The following is a 21604-nucleotide window of genomic DNA, read 5'->3' on the forward strand; positions in this document are numbered from 1 at the left end:
AGAATAAATATTAAAAAAAAATTGGCTTTTTATATTTGATAGCTTTTTGACAGCTTAATGCCGGTGAAAAGATTAAAAAAAATATGAAAATAAATTGAAAATTGTGAAAAAAATTGAATAAAAAAAAATATATATAAATTAAAATTAGCATATTTTGTTTATGTTTAACTATCAAATAGCTATAAATCTATAGAAAGTAATATGTACAAATAAGCAAGAATATATACTGCATAATTTTGTAATTGTATATATACGTAGGGTATATTTGATAAATAAACAGGAATAGTTAACATGCGATATATAATTTAGCTTATTTGGAGAAGAAAAGAGAAAAACCCAAAAAATAAATATGTAAAAGTCGCAATCTGTGAATGCTGTTCTGTACATTGTGATTGTTTATACTTTTCGATAGATTATTTTGTAAACAAGACGAAGTATACTTGGTATATATATATTTTTTCTTTTTTTTAATTAATGGTTACGATTAAAGTGAAAATAGGAAAAGGGGATGTGATAAAATGGGAATATTAAAACTAAAGAGTGAAAAAAAGAAAAGGGAAAAAATAAAAGAAACTAAAATAAATTATGAAAGGAGCTTTAAAAAAACCAAAATAAAAGATACAATAAGTAGTAAAAAGGATGAAGGAAATGAATTTGATATTTCAGTTTTTATGAAAACAAATCATAGTTCAAATAAAATTCGACAAATAAATTATGGTAAACTAGTTAAAAGTATAAAAAGTAATAATAATATAATTTTTAATAATATAGAAAAGATATTAGAAATATTTGCAAATGGAATTATTGATGAAGATGATTGTATAAGAAATTATTCAGCCAAAATTTTTTATTATATATTAAATAGTTATATAAATTGTGATGTTTATTTTAATAAAATAAAAACAAGTATATTTTATTCACTTAAAGGAAAGATTGAAAAATTAAAGATTTATAATTTAGAATTATGTTATAATTTGTTTTTTAAAAAAATTGAATATAGCCATAATTTTTTTTACGATTTTTTAAATGCTATTTTAGATTGTTTTATTTCATTACCAATTGATAAGAAGGTAAAGAATGTCAAGTATATTTTTCTTTTGTTTGAGCAAAAGGCTCAACATAAAAGATGTGTAAAATTAGGAAAAGATATGAAGAAAATAAGAAATGAAGAAAATAATATGTTAAGAACAGAAAGGATGTGTGATAAATTTGAAAAAAATGATATAAATTATTATTTTTGGAAAAATATATATTTAGAAGATGATCAGAATTATAGAAAAGAAGATGAATATGAGAGTATAATAAGACAAAATATAATTAACAATAATTGTGACAATTTTTTAATAAAAAAAGATATAAAAACGAGTATAAATATAGATACAAAAATAAATATATATATAAAAATGTTTAAATGTTTATATAATTTTTTAGATGAAATAGAATGTAATAATATGAATATAGAAATAATATCATTATACACAAAAATATCAAAATGTATAATTTATTTTATAAAAAAAAAAAAATCAATTATAAAGATTGATATAATTTTATTAATAAATAAATTTATAAAAAAATTTGTAGAAATAATAAATAATAAATTAAATATTTTGAATGATATATTTAATATATCAATTTTATTAGTTTTTCGATTTTTGGACATGATTTATTATTTTGTTATTATGATTATATTTTTGTGTGTAAAGGATATTAATTTATTTGAAATTGTAAAGAAAAAAATATATATTGATTTTATTTATCTTATTAAATATTGTGTAACTATTTATGTGTATGTTCTTATTGTATTTGATTTTTTTAAAATAAGTAATAACATTACAGATTATAGTGAAGAATTAAATAAGCATGCTGATAGAAATGTGGTTGGTATAGATGATGAAGTCAATATTTTATGTAGAAATGAAATATGTAAATATGAAAAAGAATGTGAAAATAAAAGCATGTTTGATAGTTTTGAAATTAATAAAGAGAATTGTAATGAAGTAGGAAATAATATGAAAAAATGGAATAAAAAAGAATTTGTTGTAAAATATTTTAAGATATTAATATATTTTTATAATATATATATAAATATAAAAGAGGGTAAACAAAAAATATTTATAAATTTTATCATAACATTGGGGGGAAAAAATTTAATTAAGATAGAGAATACAGAAAAAAAAAAATTTATAAATATAATAATGGATTTAATAAAAAAAAAAATTGAAATATATAATTATGATAATGAAGAAAAATTAATTTGGGAACTTTTATTAAATTATATTAACAATTTTTCCGAAAAATCAATTGAAAAAATAATATACTTATGTTATTATATCGTTATTTTATCTCAAACACAAAAAAAACAAAACAAAAAAAATAATGAAATAGTTTTGAAACATTTATTAGAAGAAAGAGCAATAAATAAAAGAGAGGATAGCGATAAAACTATGATTTCTGAAAAATGTACAAAAGGAAATATTAAAAGCAATGATAAGGAAAATAAGAATGATATAATAGCATTGTCTTTTTTTACAGCACCATTTATGTTTATATTTTTAGCTGATTGTAGTTGTTTTATAAATAACAAATTTTTTGAATTTTTTTATAAATGTATGAAAATAAACGATAAAGAAAAAGTAATTAAAATATTGTTATTTTTACAAAAGGAGGAAAACATAAATATAATCACCAAAAATGTGTTTAACAGTTTTATGAATAATTTAATATATTTTTTGAATAATTGTAATAACAGTATTTTCATTAATAATTTCATAGGATTTATTTCTATTATTCAAAATAATATTAAATGTGAAAATGGGAATAGTAAGTTGGCAAAGGCAAATAAAGGGTTAAAGGAAAAAGGTGACAATTTTGAACAAATTGATAAATTAATATTACTGGATATTCGACAAAATTTAAAAGAAATACTTGAAGAAAAAAAGGAAATATTAATAAGTTATTTTTTAAATCGAAATAATTCAAATTTATTATCATTAAAAATAATAAGAATTTTTTATCACATATATGGAGATAAAAATTGTAAACTTTTGAATTTTATTTATTGCATTATAATAAAATATATAAATGGAAAGTATGGGGATAATTTTATTTTGGCAAAAAAGGAAGTTAAAATGTTGTTACATGGTTTATTTTATGGGCGTGAAATAAATGTACACACACACTTTAACAAGAATAGTGACCAAAACAATGACAAAAACATATGTTCATCAATATATAATAACGCTTGTTTTTATATGTTAAAAGAAGATATAAAATCAGGGGTTTATATATTGGATAAATATTTATATAAGGATAATTTTTTAATTTTTTTTTTAAATTTAAAAATTTACAAAACATGGAAAATTTTCAAGAATGATGTATATTCTTTTATTGATGAAAATAATAACTATAAAAATATTAACATTGAAGATAATTTGAAAGATATAGAATATACAAATTTAATTTTAATATTAAAAAAAATATCATATATTACTTCTCATATTAATGTATACAGATTATCAAATTCGGATAAATGCATAAATAATAAAAATATAATTGTTAGTTATATTTTTAAGTTAATAAAAATAAATATTTATGATAAATTATTCGATAATGGTTATTCAAATGATATATATATACCATATGATCGTATTTTTATAAATATAAAGATTATTTTTTTCTTTAATTATTTATCATATTATTTATTTCATTCTTTATCTTTGCAAAAATGCGAAGATGCTGTTATTTCGATAAAAAATTTTAAAGATGAAATAGAGAAATCAGAACAAGTTATAGAATTAAATAATAGCTTAAATGATGATATAGCAAAAGAAATAACTGAAAAAATGGATAAAAATGTAGATCCTTATTATTGTGTGAATAATGAATGTATAGAGAAGATAATGCCTTCTAATTTGTTATTTTTTTTAAAATCATTTTTTAATAATCCAAATAGAAAAAATGTGAATGAAATCAATTCAGAAAACATATTCAATGATATAATAATGCATATTATTTTTTCAAAAGATCTTTTTAATTTAATATATGATAAAAGAAATTATTTTTATTATTTATCAAATATTAATGTAAATTTAGATCATAGCAGTGAATTTATTGATAATGATTATAGTTTTAAAACCCATAAAATAATTCAAGAATTATTAAATAATTTTGAAAGAAATATAGATATAATTAATTTTAAGGAATTAACAACTTTACGAGTCAGAAAAATACTAATATTATTTTCTCTTTTTATTTTTAGAATATCCTATAATGGAAATATATTGAAGAGGTCATTTTTGAAATATGAAAATGGTGATATAAAGAAATATTTAAATTTTTTTAATTTTTTTATTTTGTTTAATTATTTTGTATCTTATTTATCTGAGGAAATACTAGTTGTAGCAGATAAGCAGTTTTCATGTAGTGCTTACTACACAATCTCGGTAAAAACAAAAAATGTGCATTTGCTTCGTTTGTTTGTTTTGTTTTGTTTGTTTCCTTACTTTGTTTTATTTTACTTCATTTTTGACAGTTTCTTTTAGACATAATTTTGTGCTTCTATGGGATTATTGAGAATATCGAAAAAATGGAAGAATTCCCTGATTATAGAGAATTAAAAAAGAAAGAAAATAATAAGAAAGAATTTGGAGAGAAAAAAATATCAGAAATAAATAACGAAATCCTGATGGAAATAAGAAATGAATTAAAAATTTTGAATAAAAAATTGAAACACACAATTGAAGAATTATCCAATAAAGGAAAAAAATATTTTTTTCCACAAACAGAAATACTTATTAACAAAATTTGAAATAAAAATATTTAAAATTTTTTTGTGAATAATGCATTTAATTAATTTTATTCGCTTTAACTATGTTTTTATTTTTGAGATTTTTATAGTTATAGCCTTATAAATAGGTTATAATTTTATGTTTTTAATTATCAGTTTGTTTTATTTATTTATTTATTGCTTATTTGTTTTATGCATCATATCATATGTGCTATCATTGTAAAAGTCCAAATTTGGGAAAATTATTTTGAATGCATATATTTCTATATTTATTTCATTTTATTCGATATTTGTTAATATTTTTTTTTTTATTATACATTTATCAATTCAAAAAAACATATATTCAATGCATATGATAGAGAAATAAAACTCCATCATATAATTCAGAGGGAATGTAAGCTTTTTTAATAATTTTTTAAATGAAAATATATTGAATATTATTAAGGAGAAAATGTCCAAAAAAGATAAATTTTCTTTTAGATATTAGTATAAAATATGAAAATGAAAAGAATGAAAATAAATTTCAGATTAGGATGTGGCATGACATTAGTCAAGTTTACATATGCTGTGTATATTATGAATGTTTTAATTGTATTTATCCCATTTAAATGATTTATTAATTTTTTTTTTTGTAGTGTTGGGCATAAAGGGAAATTTGGGCATGAATTTTTGGAGTTTGAATTTAACTCGAAAGGGAGACTGAGATATGCGAACAATTCAAATTACAAAAATGATAAAATTATAAGAAAAGAGGGTTAGCTATGTTTTTACATGTATATATATGTTTTGGGATTTATATTCGCATGTAGTATTAGTATATGTATATATATGTTGATATTTTCCAAAGTGAGCAATATATGAATTAAGCTCATAGAATTGCATGCATGATTATACTAAATATATATGTAATTTGTATACAATTTATGTTTTTTTTTAAAAAGCCTATGTAAGCAAATCAGTACTAAACGAGCTAAAGCGGATAATCGAAGAATCAGAGATTTGTAAAGAGTCTGATAAATTATGGCCAGAACCCGATAAAGTAGGAAAACAAGAATTAGAAATAATTTTAGATGGAAAAGAATACTTTTTTATGACTTCAAAAATTGGCTCTCTATCTGATGTTAAACAATGTGAAGATCCTGAAGGTTTAAGAGTTTTTTATTATTTAATACAAGATTTGAAGTGCTTTATCTTTTCTCTTATTTGTTTACATTTTAGGGTAATCTTATATAAGACCAGGCTTTTTTCCTTTTTCCTTTTTCCTTTTTTTATTTTCTATTTTTTATTTTTTCATTTGTTCAGATTAAGCCAGTATAGCACATTTATCCCTGGATCTCCATAATAGATATATGTATTAACCACGAATATATATATATATATATATATATTTACTGTTTAAAAAAAACTTTTATTAAAAATGTTTTATAAAAAATTGTTCAACTAGGCAATTATTTTAAAATGAATTATAAACAACATAATTAAAATCTTAAAATAAAAAAAATATTACATAAACATTATGAGAGCTTTATAAACAGAGAATCGTCTGCAAAATGTGCATATACACGTTGTATAGCATATGAATATATGCATATAAATAAAATTAATTGTTTTTTAAAGAGGAAGAAACTTGTATATTATTGTATTTTTCAAAAGTTATATATAAAGGATGCCACAATTTTATAATGTTTTTTTAAATAAAACAATGAAATCCTTCAAAAGGGTTTTTCTTAAAGCTGTTCATTCATCATCATCTTCCTCTTCTTCTTCTCCTTCCTCATCTTCATCGTCCTCATCTTCATCTTCCTCATCTTCATCTTCCTCATCTTCATCTTCCTCATCTTCATCTTCCTCATCTTCATCATCCTCATCTTCATCGTCCTCATCTTCATCGTCCTCATCTTCATCGTCCTCATCTTCATCGTCCTCATCTTCATCGTCCTCATCTTCATCGTCCTCATCTTTTATTTTTCTTTTCTTAGTTTTCCTTTCGAGATTATCTTCTTCATCTTTGTCAGACCATTCGGTAACGATAGACGAGCTCTCAAATTCATTTTGTATATCCGATTTATTATCTTCTGTTTCGTTATCATTTTTAGTAATAATTTTCGAAAGGAATAAACAGCTAGTTGGTATATGGCCTACATGTATCCGTTTAATAACTTTTTTACTTTTCAAATTTAATATATTTATAAATCTTTCATAACTTGCCGAGCAAAGATATTTTCCATCTTTGTGTAAGCTCAATGATGATATGGCTCCATTATGTATTCTATATTTTTTGACGAAATTGATTATAAATTGTTGAAAGTTATTTTTAGCCCACATAACTGGCAAATCATTTCTCATATGAGTTTTATTATTTTTTTGATACTCTTTATAAAACTCGTATAATTTATCTTTATTTTGTATTAAATATTCATCATGGCTAATTTTTTTTTTTTGTTCATCATCTTTATAATTATTTTTTTCGTATGCCATTTTTTTTATATATATATAATTTAACAATTTCAATCCAGTTATTATTTCAAATTCATAGATATTCCCATAATTATCTGAAACCATAATAAATTGATTATCTGATTCGTCAAAGGGTTTTATAAAATATGTATTGCATTGTTCTTCATTGGTATTTTTAGAAGGTTCTTTTTCATTTTGTTTTTCGTGATTCATATTATCACAAGCTTTAATATTAGCCAATTTGATATCGTTTGTTGTAAATTTTTTATATGCTTGATTTTGGTGATTTTGTGTTTTTTCCGGAATAGGGAATGAAACAATGTCAGTTGTGTTGGCATTAGAATTTCCTAATTCGTTTGTTAATCCAGATGTGTCTATGGGTTCTACTATTGGCTGATTCATATGATCAATAGTTATATGTGATTCAGTACATATAGATGTAAAAATAAGATCACTTTCTGAATAATTATGATCAAAATAGTTATATTTATTTTGATCAACATTTTTTGTTTTATAATGATCATATACATAAACAGGCTTATTTTGGCATCTGATATCATAAAGTATAATTTTATGGTCATATGTAGAGCATGCTACTATATTAACATTAATTTTATTTAAATAAGTTATAGATTTGATAAGGGATTCGCAATTAATGTTTAACAATGTGGGACCTAGTGGTTTTGATTTCCAAAGATAAGTACCAGTAAATAAATCAAATATTTTTAAATTATTTTTATATCCGCCAATAGCTAATCTATTAGTTAATATCTCGTTTGTTGTAGCTGCATCTATTGGGGTCGCTAAAATATATGATTGTAAAATATTTTCTTTTGATATCATATTATTATAATGATATGTTTTACATATATTTTCAATATGAATATTTTGATATTGGTTATTTTTTATTGTTATTTTATTTTGGTTTTTATCATCAATTTGTTTAAATTCAATATTGTTTAATACATTTTGTTTATAATTTTTAAAATACACATTAATTTTTTTTTCCATATCATTATTATATTTTATTTCATCGTTGTTTTCTAATAGATATTTACAATTATCATAAGTTTGATCCCAATTTAAAAGACTAACATGACCATTATTATTAACTGTAACTAAAATTCTGCTATTTTGTAAGTAGTTTTTATATATTCCATTTTTTGTTGTTTCATTAGTATATGCGGGCAGAAAATTGGAATAATTTTTATATATTTTTTTATTTTTATTGAATACATCTTCATAAATTATATTATGATGGTGATTTAGCATTTTTCCATAAATACAATTATTACAACTTAGAAAAGATAGGGAGGGTACATTGCTAATGTGAAAATCATTTTCATTATTGTTAATCTCGAAACTTTCAACTAGCCCATTTTTTCTCCATAAAGTTATTTCAGTTTCTTCATATCCTCTGAAAAAAAAAAATATAATAAAATAATAAATGATGAATATATATATATGTATGTATATGTGGGGATTAATCAAAAATATAGGGGAGAAGACAATTGATATGATGCACAATCGTATATGAATTTATGTATGTAGATATAAATATATATTTCAGTTTCTTGAAAGTTGAGCTTTTAGTATGGGAAGAATAAATGAAAATAATATTTTTTTATTAAGGTGTGATTATGTAATTGTTTGATGTATTTGTTTTTTTTTTTCATATTTGTAAAGGATTGATAAAATATATTTATATAGATATGCATTGATATGACGAAAAAGTAGATTACCCATATCGACCAGACCATGTCATTCCATTAATCATTTTATTCAAATGAGGGTCCATTGTTTGTTCGTAAATTGAACTTTTTCTTTTACATTGGACATATTTTACTAAGCCGATTTTATCAGAAGTTAATACCTGCATTTTATTATTACTAGTTTGACAATCATAAATATATATACATATATTTATATATACATATAAATATGTAATAATAATTTGTTTTCTTTTAATTTATATTTTAATTAACATTTTTGGAAGATTAAACAAAACCCAAAACACAAAAAATACAAAGAAAAAAGAGGATATTATTTTTTATATGATATTTTTGGTAAAAGCTATGTATTGTGGATATTAAATTTTATATTTTTTAAGCATAATATTTTTGTAAATAAAAATTATTATTTTAATTCGCAATTATTATGATTATTTTAGTGTTCCTTTTTTATTATTTCATTATATTATTATTATTATTTTTTTTTGTTGTCATGAAAAAAAAAACCTTGAATAATTATTGTATGAACATGCGACTCCGGAAAATTAACTTACGAGAACAATGCCAAATGAAGCTAACAATTGATCTAATATATGAAATTGTATAACATATATAATGCGAAAAAATAGTAGCATTATTGTATAAGGCGATTATGATAAAATGGTATACTAATTTTATATGAAAATGATTAAATTTTTTAAAAATAATTTGAAGCAGCGTCCAGCCTTGTAGAGGTATTGCTGATACAACTTGTAGGGAAAAAGGCAACAACATTTAAAGAGTTATATATGTTATTGTAATAATGTTATACAAATACATAGTTATGTTTTAGGAAAATGATTAAAAAAAAGGAAAATATTGTTTAATGGGCTTTTATTTCTATATCATATGTTTTATACATTTTTTGAAACCGTTATTTAAGAATAAAATATATTACTTTTTTTTTCGTCTTGAGATATAATACAAATATAAAATGTTGTATTAACAAAATATGTAGGATGAATAATGTATATATATTTCAAAAAAAGAACAAAATAATGTAATATATCATTTTATATAAGTGGTATATACGAATATTGCATATTTGTTGTTAATGTGCATATTTTATTCCACTTGTTCATTTCATTTTATGGGTCTAACTTTTACAAATATATATTTATTTAGCTCAAATAAAATAAAATTTTTATTTTGTTTTAATAATTTTTTTTTTCATATTTTAAAATCTTGTTTATTCATATATAATTAAAAAGGCACAATTTGCATAAAGCACGAGGGTAAATGAATAAAAAATAAATATACGCATTTAGGGATATTGATATTTCTGTTTATAGTTATATTATAATCATTTAATATTCTTATATTAAATCTGCATGGTTTACGAAAAATAAATAAACAAACAAATGAATATTTACAAATTTAATACATTTTTTGTGTGTCTTTAAATAAACATAAAAATAAAAGACTAGTTTCAAAAGGCTATTTCGTTTTATTAATATATGACAAATTTTATTTATTTTATATGTTTTTTTTTAAAGTAGTTATTGATTAAAAATGGCAAATCCAATTGTTGGGTGTTTAAACACATTATCCAATTTCATATCAAATATTTGTAAAGCCCTAGTAAGTTGCGTGGATGGGTCGTTCAAGGCTTTGACATGCCAATGAATATTAAAGAGATGAGATGAAGGTAATGTATAGGATATATTTTATTGGAAATGAGAAAACAAATAAGAAGGAAAGACAAAAATGTTTCCATAAGTATCAATAAATATAAAACTTAAGGGATGAGTAAGAAATCGTTTGTAAATATAAAAAGGGTTAAATACGTTAAAACAATAATAAATTTATTTGAATTTTTAAGATAGCTCTTTTATGTGATTAAACCTTTGGGAATTGTGTATTTTTTTTTTTTCAATTGTGTTGATTATATGTTATTATATTACATAATTTAATAGACAATGACATTTTTTTTTGTGATTATTTGAAGCTATATTTGCAAACTTAAGAACATAAATATAAAGAAAAAATAGTAAACAATAAGTTAACTTAAAAACAAAACATGTAAATGATTATAAAAAAAATGAAATAATCCCTAAAATAAAATATGGTAATTTTTATACCCATTATTTATTTATAGGTAAAACGTGTAATGTTAAAATATAGTTTTGTTTTTATAAAAATATTTACAAGCAAGTCCACATATTATATTATGTTATAATTTATTCATAAAAATAGGTTAATTTAATGCAATAGTACTTTATTTTTAGAAATTATATAAGAAAATATAATTTTAAACAGCATATATATTATAAATTATTGCACATAAATGTGTATAATGTGCTTATGCAAAAATTTAAGAATATCATAATATTTTCTTGTTTTATTTGTTATTTTTGTTAATATTATGATACTTAAGTATTAGTGTAGGAAGTAAAATAAAAAAATAATTGCAATATAAAGTTTTTGTTTTAATTATAGGTTTAAAAATGATGGTAATTCATAAAATGCGAAAACTATATATTATACAAATGTGCAATAGAGAAATCGAGAAAAAATCAAATTATTATATTAATTTTTTATTCTTAAAAATTGTATAAAAATAATAATGTTTTCGAGAAGATTTAAAAACAGGAAAGACAAACCTTTTTAAGTTATTTATTTTATTCGTCATATATTTTTTTACTAAAAAGATAAAATTAACATAATGCAACATAGGAATATACCAATTTAATAGTGTTAAGGGGGTAAATAAGCTCTAATTATTTTCTTAATTTGTTTTAAAAGTGTGTTGTATATATATAATTATATATTTTTTTAATTCAATTATAAATTAATATTAACAATGGTATAATTTAAAATTTCAAGAGTTTAATATTTGGTTGTGTTCATATTTCAAAAGCGTATAACAGTAAAAACTAGTAAATATAATTAGATAACAATATCTTAATTATTTGATGTATAATGTAGCGACTTTTTTCATAGTTAATACAACTATAAAAAATGGCTGTAAACTCATCAATGAAAAATTAAATATAAAATATGCATGTGTAAAAATTTAAAAAAGTAAATTTTTCGATTTTTAAAAAGGAAAATATTTTTTATAAATTTTCAAAAGTGTTGTGTGTATTATGTTTTTAATCTAAATAAAATACCTAATTTTTGTAAAAATAAATTAGTGCACATGTGTAGAGTTATGGATATACGTTTTGAAATAAAATATTGCATGTTTAAATTTTATTACACAATGCACATTTTAGGGGGAATTAAGCATTTGGGACAATTTTTTAAAATTTATAAAATTAGGAATAGATTTAAAAAATATAAAAGGTAAAAAAATTAATTATTATTTATAAATTAGGATTGTGGTTGTATTAATTAAATGTGTTTTATTAATCTTATAAAATTTTCCCAAATGATAAAGAACAATTATATATAAATAATTACAGAAGTATTCATCTTAGTATTGGTATAAATAAATGTTTAGTTATATTTATACAACTGTGCCATGTTTTAAAAAACAAAGGATTTATTATTAATAGTAAACAATCAAAATTGTGAAAATAGAAAAATTAATAACACTGTTTATATAGAACCAAAGTATACTAGCTTATCAATTTTATTAGAACCTATATTTATTACGCATAATACGTAATATATAATATAGCATATTAGAGACAAATATAGTTACCTCATTGAATCCAATTATTAACATAGCTTGAAAATGATTTCCATTAAATATTTTATTTTTTTCGCCATATGGATCATTATTTGTGTAAAAATATATAAAGATATGACATATTATATATGTTGTTATATTTTTCTAATATTTACATTATGCATATTTATAATGGGCTTGTGCGTTTTAATATCACTAATTTTTTACAAGTATGATATTCAATATTTCATTATGTACCCAACTAAACAAATTATTAATTAAATTTTGCATTTTTACAGATTGAAATGCAAAAGGAAGGAATATTATCCATTGGTAAAAGGTAAACATAATATTGAATGGAATTATTTACATAAATACAAAAAAAAATATGCAATGATGTGATACCCTTGAAATTATATTTGTAGACAGCTAAATAAAAATAAAATATAAAGGATATCTATATATGCATATGTTTTTTTACATCATTTTTGTAGAAATAATTATCAATCAAAGAGCCGTATTTTAAGGTACCCAAATAAATAGAAAATAATGTTTTGAGTTTTTTTTTATATTTTAGGTAGTTATATAGATTCATAGTTTAATTTAATTTTATAATTATAAATATTCCATATTTCTTTTAACAGAATGGATACCCCTGATCCATTGGGTGATTCAGAAAATTACGAAGTTGTTACAAATAGCCCAGCCGGGAATGTAGTAACTGTTTATAATAAACATGGAGAACCATTATATTTTTATATAAATAAAAAGAAAACAAAAAAAGACTCCAAACTAAGAAAGAAAAAAAATAAATCTTAAAGAAAATAATATATATCCCATATTTGAGATGAAACCCTTTGCTATATGTATTATGGAATAAAGTTGTTAGTTTATAATACCTGTCAAAAACATTATTTCGTTGATTTTTATATATGCGTGCATTAAGATAGAATTGTTGTAAATGCTACGCTCATGTTTAATAATTTTGTTCCAAGAGATTATATATCATATACATTTGATGAATCTCAGTATTAATTCCACGATATTAAGGAATTAAAACACAAAAAGTTTGCAACAAATAAGAACATATTTGAGTTAATAAAATGTTACAACATGAAACTATGCCAATTAAAACAATGTAAACGCAATATACGTTACGAATTATGTATGTGTGTGTTTTTTTGTGTGCTTAAATATTAATAGAAAATAGCATTGCTATGGTATATATATAGTAATTTTATTTAAAAAATATACAATGTGCTAAGCATTTCCCCCCTTTTTTATTATATTTACATAGCGTGTAAAAATAACTTGTAATTAAAAATAAAGAACACTTATTTTTTTTTGTTAATTTAAATTTTGAAAAAAAACGTGCATATAAGTATATAATATAGTTCCAATAAATATTATTATAAATGATATTGTACATTGCATAATGTAAGATATACATATATTATTAATAGAATAATATAAAGTTTTAGACATGAAAATAAAAGGAAAAAAAAATAATAATTGGGTTTGCAAAATTTTTTTTTACTATTTGCAAGTTAAAAAATAATTTTACTTAAGAATCTAAAAAAATAAATAAAAAAAAGTGTTACTTATTCATTTATGTAAATTCGTGTATATTACAATATACGAACAAATAGTCAATTAAAATCCTATGGTATTATATATTTAAAATTGATAAAAAACCATTTTATAATATAAAATCATGTCAATAAAAAAGAATATAAATATATTTCTATTGCATATACAGCTAGCCAAATTTTTTTTTATGAGCTAGCCAAATTGTTGTATAACATAAATTATTCATATATACTCAATCGTAGGGCGGTTGTAAAAGGGTACTATATGAATAAGTTTCAAAAAAATATATTTTCCAAAATATAATATATTTTATAAATTTTATAATATTAATTTTAATAGTAAAAAATAAATGAATAATAATAGAAAGAAATCAGTACTCGTAATCTAGTGTAGTATTAGTAAAGGTAACAAAACAACTACATAAGAAAGATAGTAAATAATAAATTTATTATTTTTCATATATTGTTGTTTTGTTATAAGTTTTATTCATTTATTATTTATTTTTAATTTTAAATATATTTTTAAAGATAAATAAAAAATAAATTTATAAAGTAAACAACGTAATGGGTAATTTTCCAAAAAATAATAGGTAAATTTTCCAAAACAATGTTTTTGAAAGCAACATTCCATATATTATTTAATAATATAATATTTAATAAATTGGATTTTGTTAATACAAATTATTAATGTTTGTTTTATAATTTAATTTAAGAGTGTAATATATACGATAATATTCCGAATTTCGTTTGGATTATTGTGTGTAAAGTGTTACAAATGTAATGGAGAATATTGTGAAATTATATTATGTAAATATATACTGTATAACAGGTAAGCTGTTATTGTGTAATAATAATTTATTGTATTTTCTATGTAATAAATATTATTAGAAAGTTTTTAATACTTCTTTTAATTTTTAGTTTTTTAAATGGAACTTTTTATAGTGAAATACAACCAATATGTAATTATTGGATAATAATTGTGTGGCAATATTTTTTGAGTATTATAAAAATATGTGGGAATATAATTGAAAAAAATGTGTGGGTTTTATGTATTATGTATACAAAACAATCCTCTAATAGAATAAAAAATAATTACAAATAAGTAAATATATTTTAAACAAAATATAATTTTGTTAATCTTTTTTATATTGACCCATTTGTTAAAAAATTAGTTAATTATAATTAAATTTTTGATAAATAAAATCGTAAAGTTTATTAAAATTATTAAAAGAGTTTCAATTTATAGGGACCTTTAATGGTATTAATGTATAATTCCGTAATTTGTATACTGTATAAAATAGTTTTTGAAGTATAGCACCATAGTAAAAATTATATTGTCTTTTTATTTGTTTGTTGGGTTATCAAATACCATCAAAAATGATTGAGATATATTTTTATGCTAGGCGCATTTATTTTTTTATTATAATACTATAAATAAAATAATATGTATAATAAAGAAAAAATAACAAATAAAAGATCACGGTAAATGATAAAAGCACATTATTATTAAGTGTATTTTTCTAAAATATGTAATAAACATATAATAATATTAAAATGAAATACCTATCATATTATATAATTTAATTGATATACTTAAATTTTTTTTATGTATATTAAAATTATTAAATATAATATTTGGATATTTTCATATATGATATTAATATATATAGTAACCTGGTTGATCTTGCCAGTAGTCATATGCTTGTCTCAAAGATTAAGCCATGCAAGTGAAAGTATATGCACATTTATTGCAGAAACTGCGAACGGCTCATTAAAACAGTTATAATCTACTTGACATTTTATTATAAGGATAACTACGGAAAAGCTGTAGCTAATACTTGTTAAGTACTTTTACTCCCCGGAGTAATTGTATGTATTTGTTAAGACCCCTAAGAAAAAATGATATTAAAGGAATTATAACAAAGAAGCAACACATAATATAATTATTCAGTGTGTATCAATCGAGTTTCTGACCTATCAGCTTTTGATGTTAGGGTATTGACCTAACATGGCTTTGACGGGTAACGGGGAATTAGAGTTCGATTCCGGAGAGGGAGCCTGAGAAATAGCTACCACATCTAAGGAAGGCAGCAGGCGCGTAAATTACCCAATTCTAAATAAGAGAGGTAGTGACAAGAAATAACAATATAAGGCCAAATTTTGGTTTTATAATTGGAATGATGGGAATTTAAAACCTTCCCAAAAATCAATTGGAGGGCAAGTCTGGTGCCAGCAGCCGCGGTAATTCCAGCTCCAATAGCGTATATTAAAATTGTTGCAGTTAAAACGCTCGTAGTTGAACTTCAAGGGTATAATTATTTTAAGCAACTCACTTGGAAAGAATCATGACTTCTGTCACTGCTTTTATCCTTGTTGCAGTTCTTTTAATACAGGGCCCTTTGAGAGCCCATTAATTTATGACTGGGTTTCTCGTTACTTTGAGTAAATTAGAGTGTTTAAAGCAAACAGATAAAGCGTATTTTACTGTGTTTGAATACTATAGCATGGAATAACAACATTGAATAGGTCAAAAGTTTTTGAAAAATTTTTCTTATTTTGGCTTAGATACAGTTAATAGGAGTAGCTTGGGGGCATTTGTATTCAGATGTCAGAGGTGAAATTCTTAGATTTTCTGGAGACAAACAACTGCGAAAGCATTTGCCTAAAATACTTCCATTAATCAAGAACGAAAGTTAAGGGAGTGAAGACGATCAGATACCGTCGTAATCTTAACCATAAACTATGCCGACTAAGTGTTGGATGAAAATTTATAAATAAAACTATCTTCTTTAAAGGAGTAGTTTTTTAGATGCTTCCTTCAGTACCTTATGAGAAATCAAAGTCTTTGGGTTCTGGGGCGAGTATTCGCGCAAGCGAGAAAGTTAAAAGAATTGACGGAAGGGCACCACCAGGCGTGGAGCTTGCGGCTTAATTTGACTCAACACGGGGAAACTCACTAGTTTAAGACAAGAGTAGGATTGACAGATTAATAGCTCTTTCTTGATTTCTTGGATGGTGATGCATGGCCGTTTTTAGTTCGTGAATATGATTTGTCTGGTTAATTCCGATAACGAACGAGATCTTAACCTGCTAATTAGCGGTGGATATGTGATATTCTTCGAAGGTGGACTAACTATAGCGTTTTCGAAGGTATGTTGCATAATCAAATTGGTTTACCCTTTGTTTTTTTGTAGCATATTCTTTTATTTCGTTGGGTTTTTTCCCTAGTAAGGATGTATCTGCTTTATTTAATGCTTCTTAGAGGAACGATGTGTGTCTAACACAAGGAAGTTTAAGGCAACAACAGGTCTGTGATGTCCTTAGATATACTAGGCTGCACGCGTGCTACACTGATATGTAAAACGAGTATTTAAAATTATATCTGTATGGTAGATAATTTAATTTCTACGTATTATCAGCATATACTTTTCCTACACTGAAATAGTGAAGGTAATCTTTATCAATACATATCGTGATGGGGATAGATTATTGCAATTATTAATCTTGAACGAGGAATGCCTAGTAAGCATGATTCATCAGATTGTGCTGACTACGTCCCTGCCCTTTGTACACACCGCCCGTCGCTCCTACCGATTGAAAGATATGATGAATTGTTTGGACAAGAAAATAGAAATTTTATTTTTATTTTTTTTGGAAGGACCGTAAATCCTATCTTTTAAAGGAAGGAGAAGTCGTAACAAGGTTTCCGTAGGTGAACCTGCGGAAGGATCATTTTTAAAACCATGATATGCGTACCTTAGTTCATATTTTTTATTATTCAAAATTTATAATGGTGTGGTAACAGAATTATAGATTGTGTGGCTTTTATATGTTTTGCAATTTAATATTCGATGTCATCATATAAAGAAATATATTTTAATATATCAAGATATGTATACAAATCGTCATTAATACAAAACACTAAGTATATTTCCATAAAATATATAGTAGTGCCCATTTATTCATAATGAGGATATAAAGTGTGTGTATTAGGGTACCATATCTCATGAGTTTAACGTATATAGCATACGATGCCCTCTGTTTGGTATTTTTGGGGTTGGTTATATCTCTACATTTTTTCCGAAAGGTTAATATGAAAAGGATATAATTAATTTCAAATGTATTGAGCATGGCGTTCCATGCATATACTATATATCAATATGGCATAAATATCAATTTTTACATGATAATGTGTTTGTTTATTTTGTTTGAAAAGCATTATTTCGATAAAGCAAGTTCAAGGGAAATATAAAAAAATTAAGCACAATTTTAACGATGGATGTCTTGGTTCCTACAGCGATGAAGGCCGTAGCAAAATACGATAGACAATGAAAATTGCAATTACTGTGAATCATCTGAATGCTGAATGTAAACTACTCCCAGCCCTTTTATAAGGGTTATGTGGAACTCCCAACATATTTTATTAAAAATAAATAATAAGTCTACATTAAACATATATGTTGTTCTCTCAATATTATTCAGAATAAAATAAAACTATTTCTTTTCTAATGTAATTTAGAATAAAATAAATCTATTTCTTTTCTAATGTAATTTAGAATAAAATAAAACTATTTCTTTTCTAATGTAATTTAGAATAAAATAAAACTATTTCTTTTCTAATGTAATTTAGAATAAAATAAAACTATTTCTTTTCTAATGTAATTTAGAATAAAATAAAACTATTTCTTTTCTAATGTAATTTAGAATAAAATAAAACTATTTCTTTTCTAATGTAATTTAGAATAAAATAAAACTATTTCTTTTCTAATGTAATTTAGAATAAAATAAAACTATTTCTTTTCTAATGTAATTTAGAATAAAATAAAACTATTTATAATTAACTTATAACTAAAACAAAACTATTTGTAATTAACTTATAACTAAAACAAAACTATTTATAATTAACTTATAACTAAAACAAAACTATTTATAATTAACTTATAACTAAAACAAAACTATTTATAATTAACTTATAACTAAAACAAAACTATTTATAATTAACTTATAACTAAAACAAAACTATTTATAATTAACTTATAACTAAAACAAAACTATTTATAATTAACTTATAACTAAAACAAAACTATTTATAATTAACTTATAACTAAAACAAAACTATTTATAATTAACTTATAACTAAAACAAAACTACAATGTTTATTTATTATAAAAATAATGGTGCTTTCGGTTATATATATAGCCGATCGATCATTAGGTGGGAAATTTATAATAATGTTTATATAACAATATAACACATACTGGATGCAATAATTAATAAAGATAATTTATAAAGATCATTTTACTAAGTGTATCAGTTATGGAATGTGTATATATATTTGTTTTCATGTGTGTATTTTTTTATTTTTTTTAATTGTGTATTTATTCGTGTTGAATGCATTCCATAGCTGATTATCTTATGTAAAAGGTTGATTGCATATTATATAATTATTGCGGTAATATTAATATTTATTATGATGGTAAGTATTAAATATATATCATTGGATAAGTATTTATATTTACTATTGTGATAAATATTAATATTTACCATATTTCATACTCAAGACAAAGTGTACCTCCACACTTAATGGATTAGTGTATGTCCACACTTTAAAATGGACCAAATATGAAATAAACATATTTAAGAGTTGCTTTTTGAAGCTAAACTTTAAATATGCCAGTATTACTATTATATAATCAATATATAATTAATATGTTGATTGGTGACTATTGCGACTGGTTCCTGGGTACCTTGTATTATTATTATACTGCAATGAACTCATGAACCATTATTTGTAAGTAGGATACATTTCTCTATATACAGATGTAATTACCTTGTCAGATTGCCTCAAATGGGGTGACGGTACTAAGTGAACCATCTGATGGGCAATGATCACGAAAGCATTTGATGGCGTCATGATGATTTATTGGGTTAGCTAATATAATAATACTCTATAGGGCCGAATATAGGAATGCTGTGTTGCATGTAAATGTCACAATAATAGTATATACTGAGATCACTATTATGAATTTATCCATGTGCTTATGACCGTTGTTCCAAATGTCTAGTTCATTGTGATCAGTCTGATCATGATAAAATCACTACATGACCGCATAAGAGGGGTACTTGACTACATGCTAGAAACGGGACATTTACCGGGTAAGGGCCGCAAATGAAGGTGACGTGCCTAACGTGGCTGAGTGTCTCAAAAAGGGGCAACGGCCTTACTTGGTAAACGAACCTCAAATGCGTCAGCGAACCTATAGGGGGTGTTGCCTGTTGGGGAATGTACTCATGCCGCCTAAGCGAAAAATAGTCATAAATCCAGTTAGTGATGTGTAAAATACACATGGGTCATAAACTAGGATGATGTACGATGGAAAGATCATGGTTTTCATAATGTGATTAAGCAATCAACTTCGATGTTATACATAATTGTGATAATAAAATAATATTAATTATATAATTGATTTTATTTTATATTAATATCACTTATGTTAAAGAAAATAATGACTAAGTTATGACCTCCATTTAAATAATAATCGTTACTGTTTATTTAAATGACAATAGATGATATCACTGTTTATGCATTATGATATACACATAAATGTGTGATTTTTATGCATAAACACATATCATAAATATGATTAAAATGATTTGTGAATTTCGACTCAGAAGTAATAAATTACAATAGTTATAATTGATAATAAATTTAATAATATACAAATAGTTTTAAATAGTTAATCATTTTACGATAAATATAACAATAGTTTAATAATTTTAATCATTTTAATCATTTTACGATAAATATAATAATAGTTTAATAATTTTGATGATTTTTAATCATTTCATGACCCATATAATAATAGTTTAATAATTTTGATGATTTTTAATCATTTCATGACCCATATAATAATAGTTTAATAATTTTGATGATTTTTAATCATTTCATGACCCATATAACAATAGTTTAATAATTTTGATGATTTTTAATCATTTCATGACCCATATAACAATAGGTTTAATAATTTTGATGATTTTTAATCATTTCATGACCCATATAACAATAGGTTTAATAATTTTGATGATTTTTAATCATTTCATGACCCATATAACAATAGGTTTAATAATTTTGATGATTTTTAATCATTTCATCATTATAAATTAGTGTGGTAGGTTACATATGTTTGAGAATTTATATACTGAATAGAATTATTTTATTTTTAATATAACTTATGATGGGAGAGCAAATCCGCCGAATTTAAGCATATAATTAAGCGGAAGAAAAGAAAATAACAATGATTCCCTAAGTAACGGCGAGTGAACAGGGAAAAGCTCAAAAAGGAAAATCCTATTCATGGCGCAAGTCATGTTATGGAATTGTCTGGTT

At 22.8% G+C, this 21604-nt stretch overlaps 4 protein-coding genes and 3 non-coding genes across 7 annotated transcripts in view; 6 read left to right on the forward strand and 1 right to left on the reverse strand.

Moving 5' to 3' along the window:
- Positions 1–518: 518 nt before the first annotated feature.
- PBANKA_0622600 (conserved Plasmodium protein, unknown function) lies at positions 519–4807 on the forward strand (the record flags this gene model as incomplete). The annotated part of the gene is made up of 2 exons (XM_034563873.1): positions 519–4442; positions 4532–4807. 2 exons carry the CDS (start codon positions 519–521, stop codon positions 4805–4807), a joined length of 4200 nt encoding a protein of 1399 aa, XP_034420726.1.
- A 430-nt stretch (positions 4808–5237) lies between these two features.
- On the forward strand, positions 5238–6103 carry PBANKA_0622700 (mago nashi protein homologue, putative; the record flags this gene model as incomplete). Its single annotated transcript, XM_034563874.1, has 4 exons — positions 5238–5272; positions 5422–5540; positions 5728–6005; positions 6089–6103. 4 exons carry the CDS (start codon positions 5238–5240, stop codon positions 6101–6103), a joined length of 447 nt encoding a protein of 148 aa, XP_034420727.1.
- A 420-nt stretch (positions 6104–6523) lies between these two features.
- PBANKA_0622800 (conserved protein, unknown function) lies at positions 6524–9122 on the reverse strand (the record flags this gene model as incomplete). The annotated part of the gene is made up of 2 exons (XM_034563876.1): positions 6524–8660; positions 8986–9122. 2 exons carry the CDS (start codon positions 9120–9122, stop codon positions 6524–6526), a joined length of 2274 nt encoding a protein of 757 aa, XP_034420728.1.
- A 3572-nt stretch (positions 9123–12694) lies between these two features.
- On the forward strand, positions 12695–13447 carry PBANKA_0622900 (conserved Plasmodium protein, unknown function; the record flags this gene model as incomplete). The annotated part of the gene is made up of 4 exons (XM_034563877.1): positions 12695–12745; positions 12928–12968; positions 13123–13155; positions 13273–13447. 4 exons carry the CDS (start codon positions 12695–12697, stop codon positions 13445–13447), a joined length of 300 nt encoding a protein of 99 aa, XP_034420729.1.
- Positions 13448–15888: 2441 nt separating this feature from the next.
- PBANKA_0622921 lies at positions 15889–17955 on the forward strand. The gene has a single exon (XR_002688199.2). It is a non-coding gene; the product is annotated as an 18S ribosomal RNA (ribosomal RNA).
- A 526-nt stretch (positions 17956–18481) lies between these two features.
- PBANKA_0622941 lies at positions 18482–18617 on the forward strand. Its single transcript, XR_004611895.1, has one exon. It is a non-coding gene; the product is annotated as a 5.8S ribosomal RNA (ribosomal RNA).
- A 2830-nt stretch (positions 18618–21447) lies between these two features.
- The window catches only part of PBANKA_0622961, a 3934-nt gene continuing 3777 nt past the window's right edge, over positions 21448–21604 (forward strand). Inside the window, exon 1 of the ribosomal RNA XR_002688200.1 lies at positions 21448–21604. This exon is cut by the window's right edge and continues 3777 nt beyond it. This is a non-coding gene — a ribosomal RNA (28S ribosomal RNA).

Source organism: Plasmodium berghei (assembly GCF_900002375.2).
Source record: "Plasmodium berghei ANKA genome assembly, chromosome: 6".
NCBI lineage: Eukaryota > Apicomplexa > Aconoidasida > Haemosporida > Plasmodiidae > Plasmodium > Plasmodium berghei.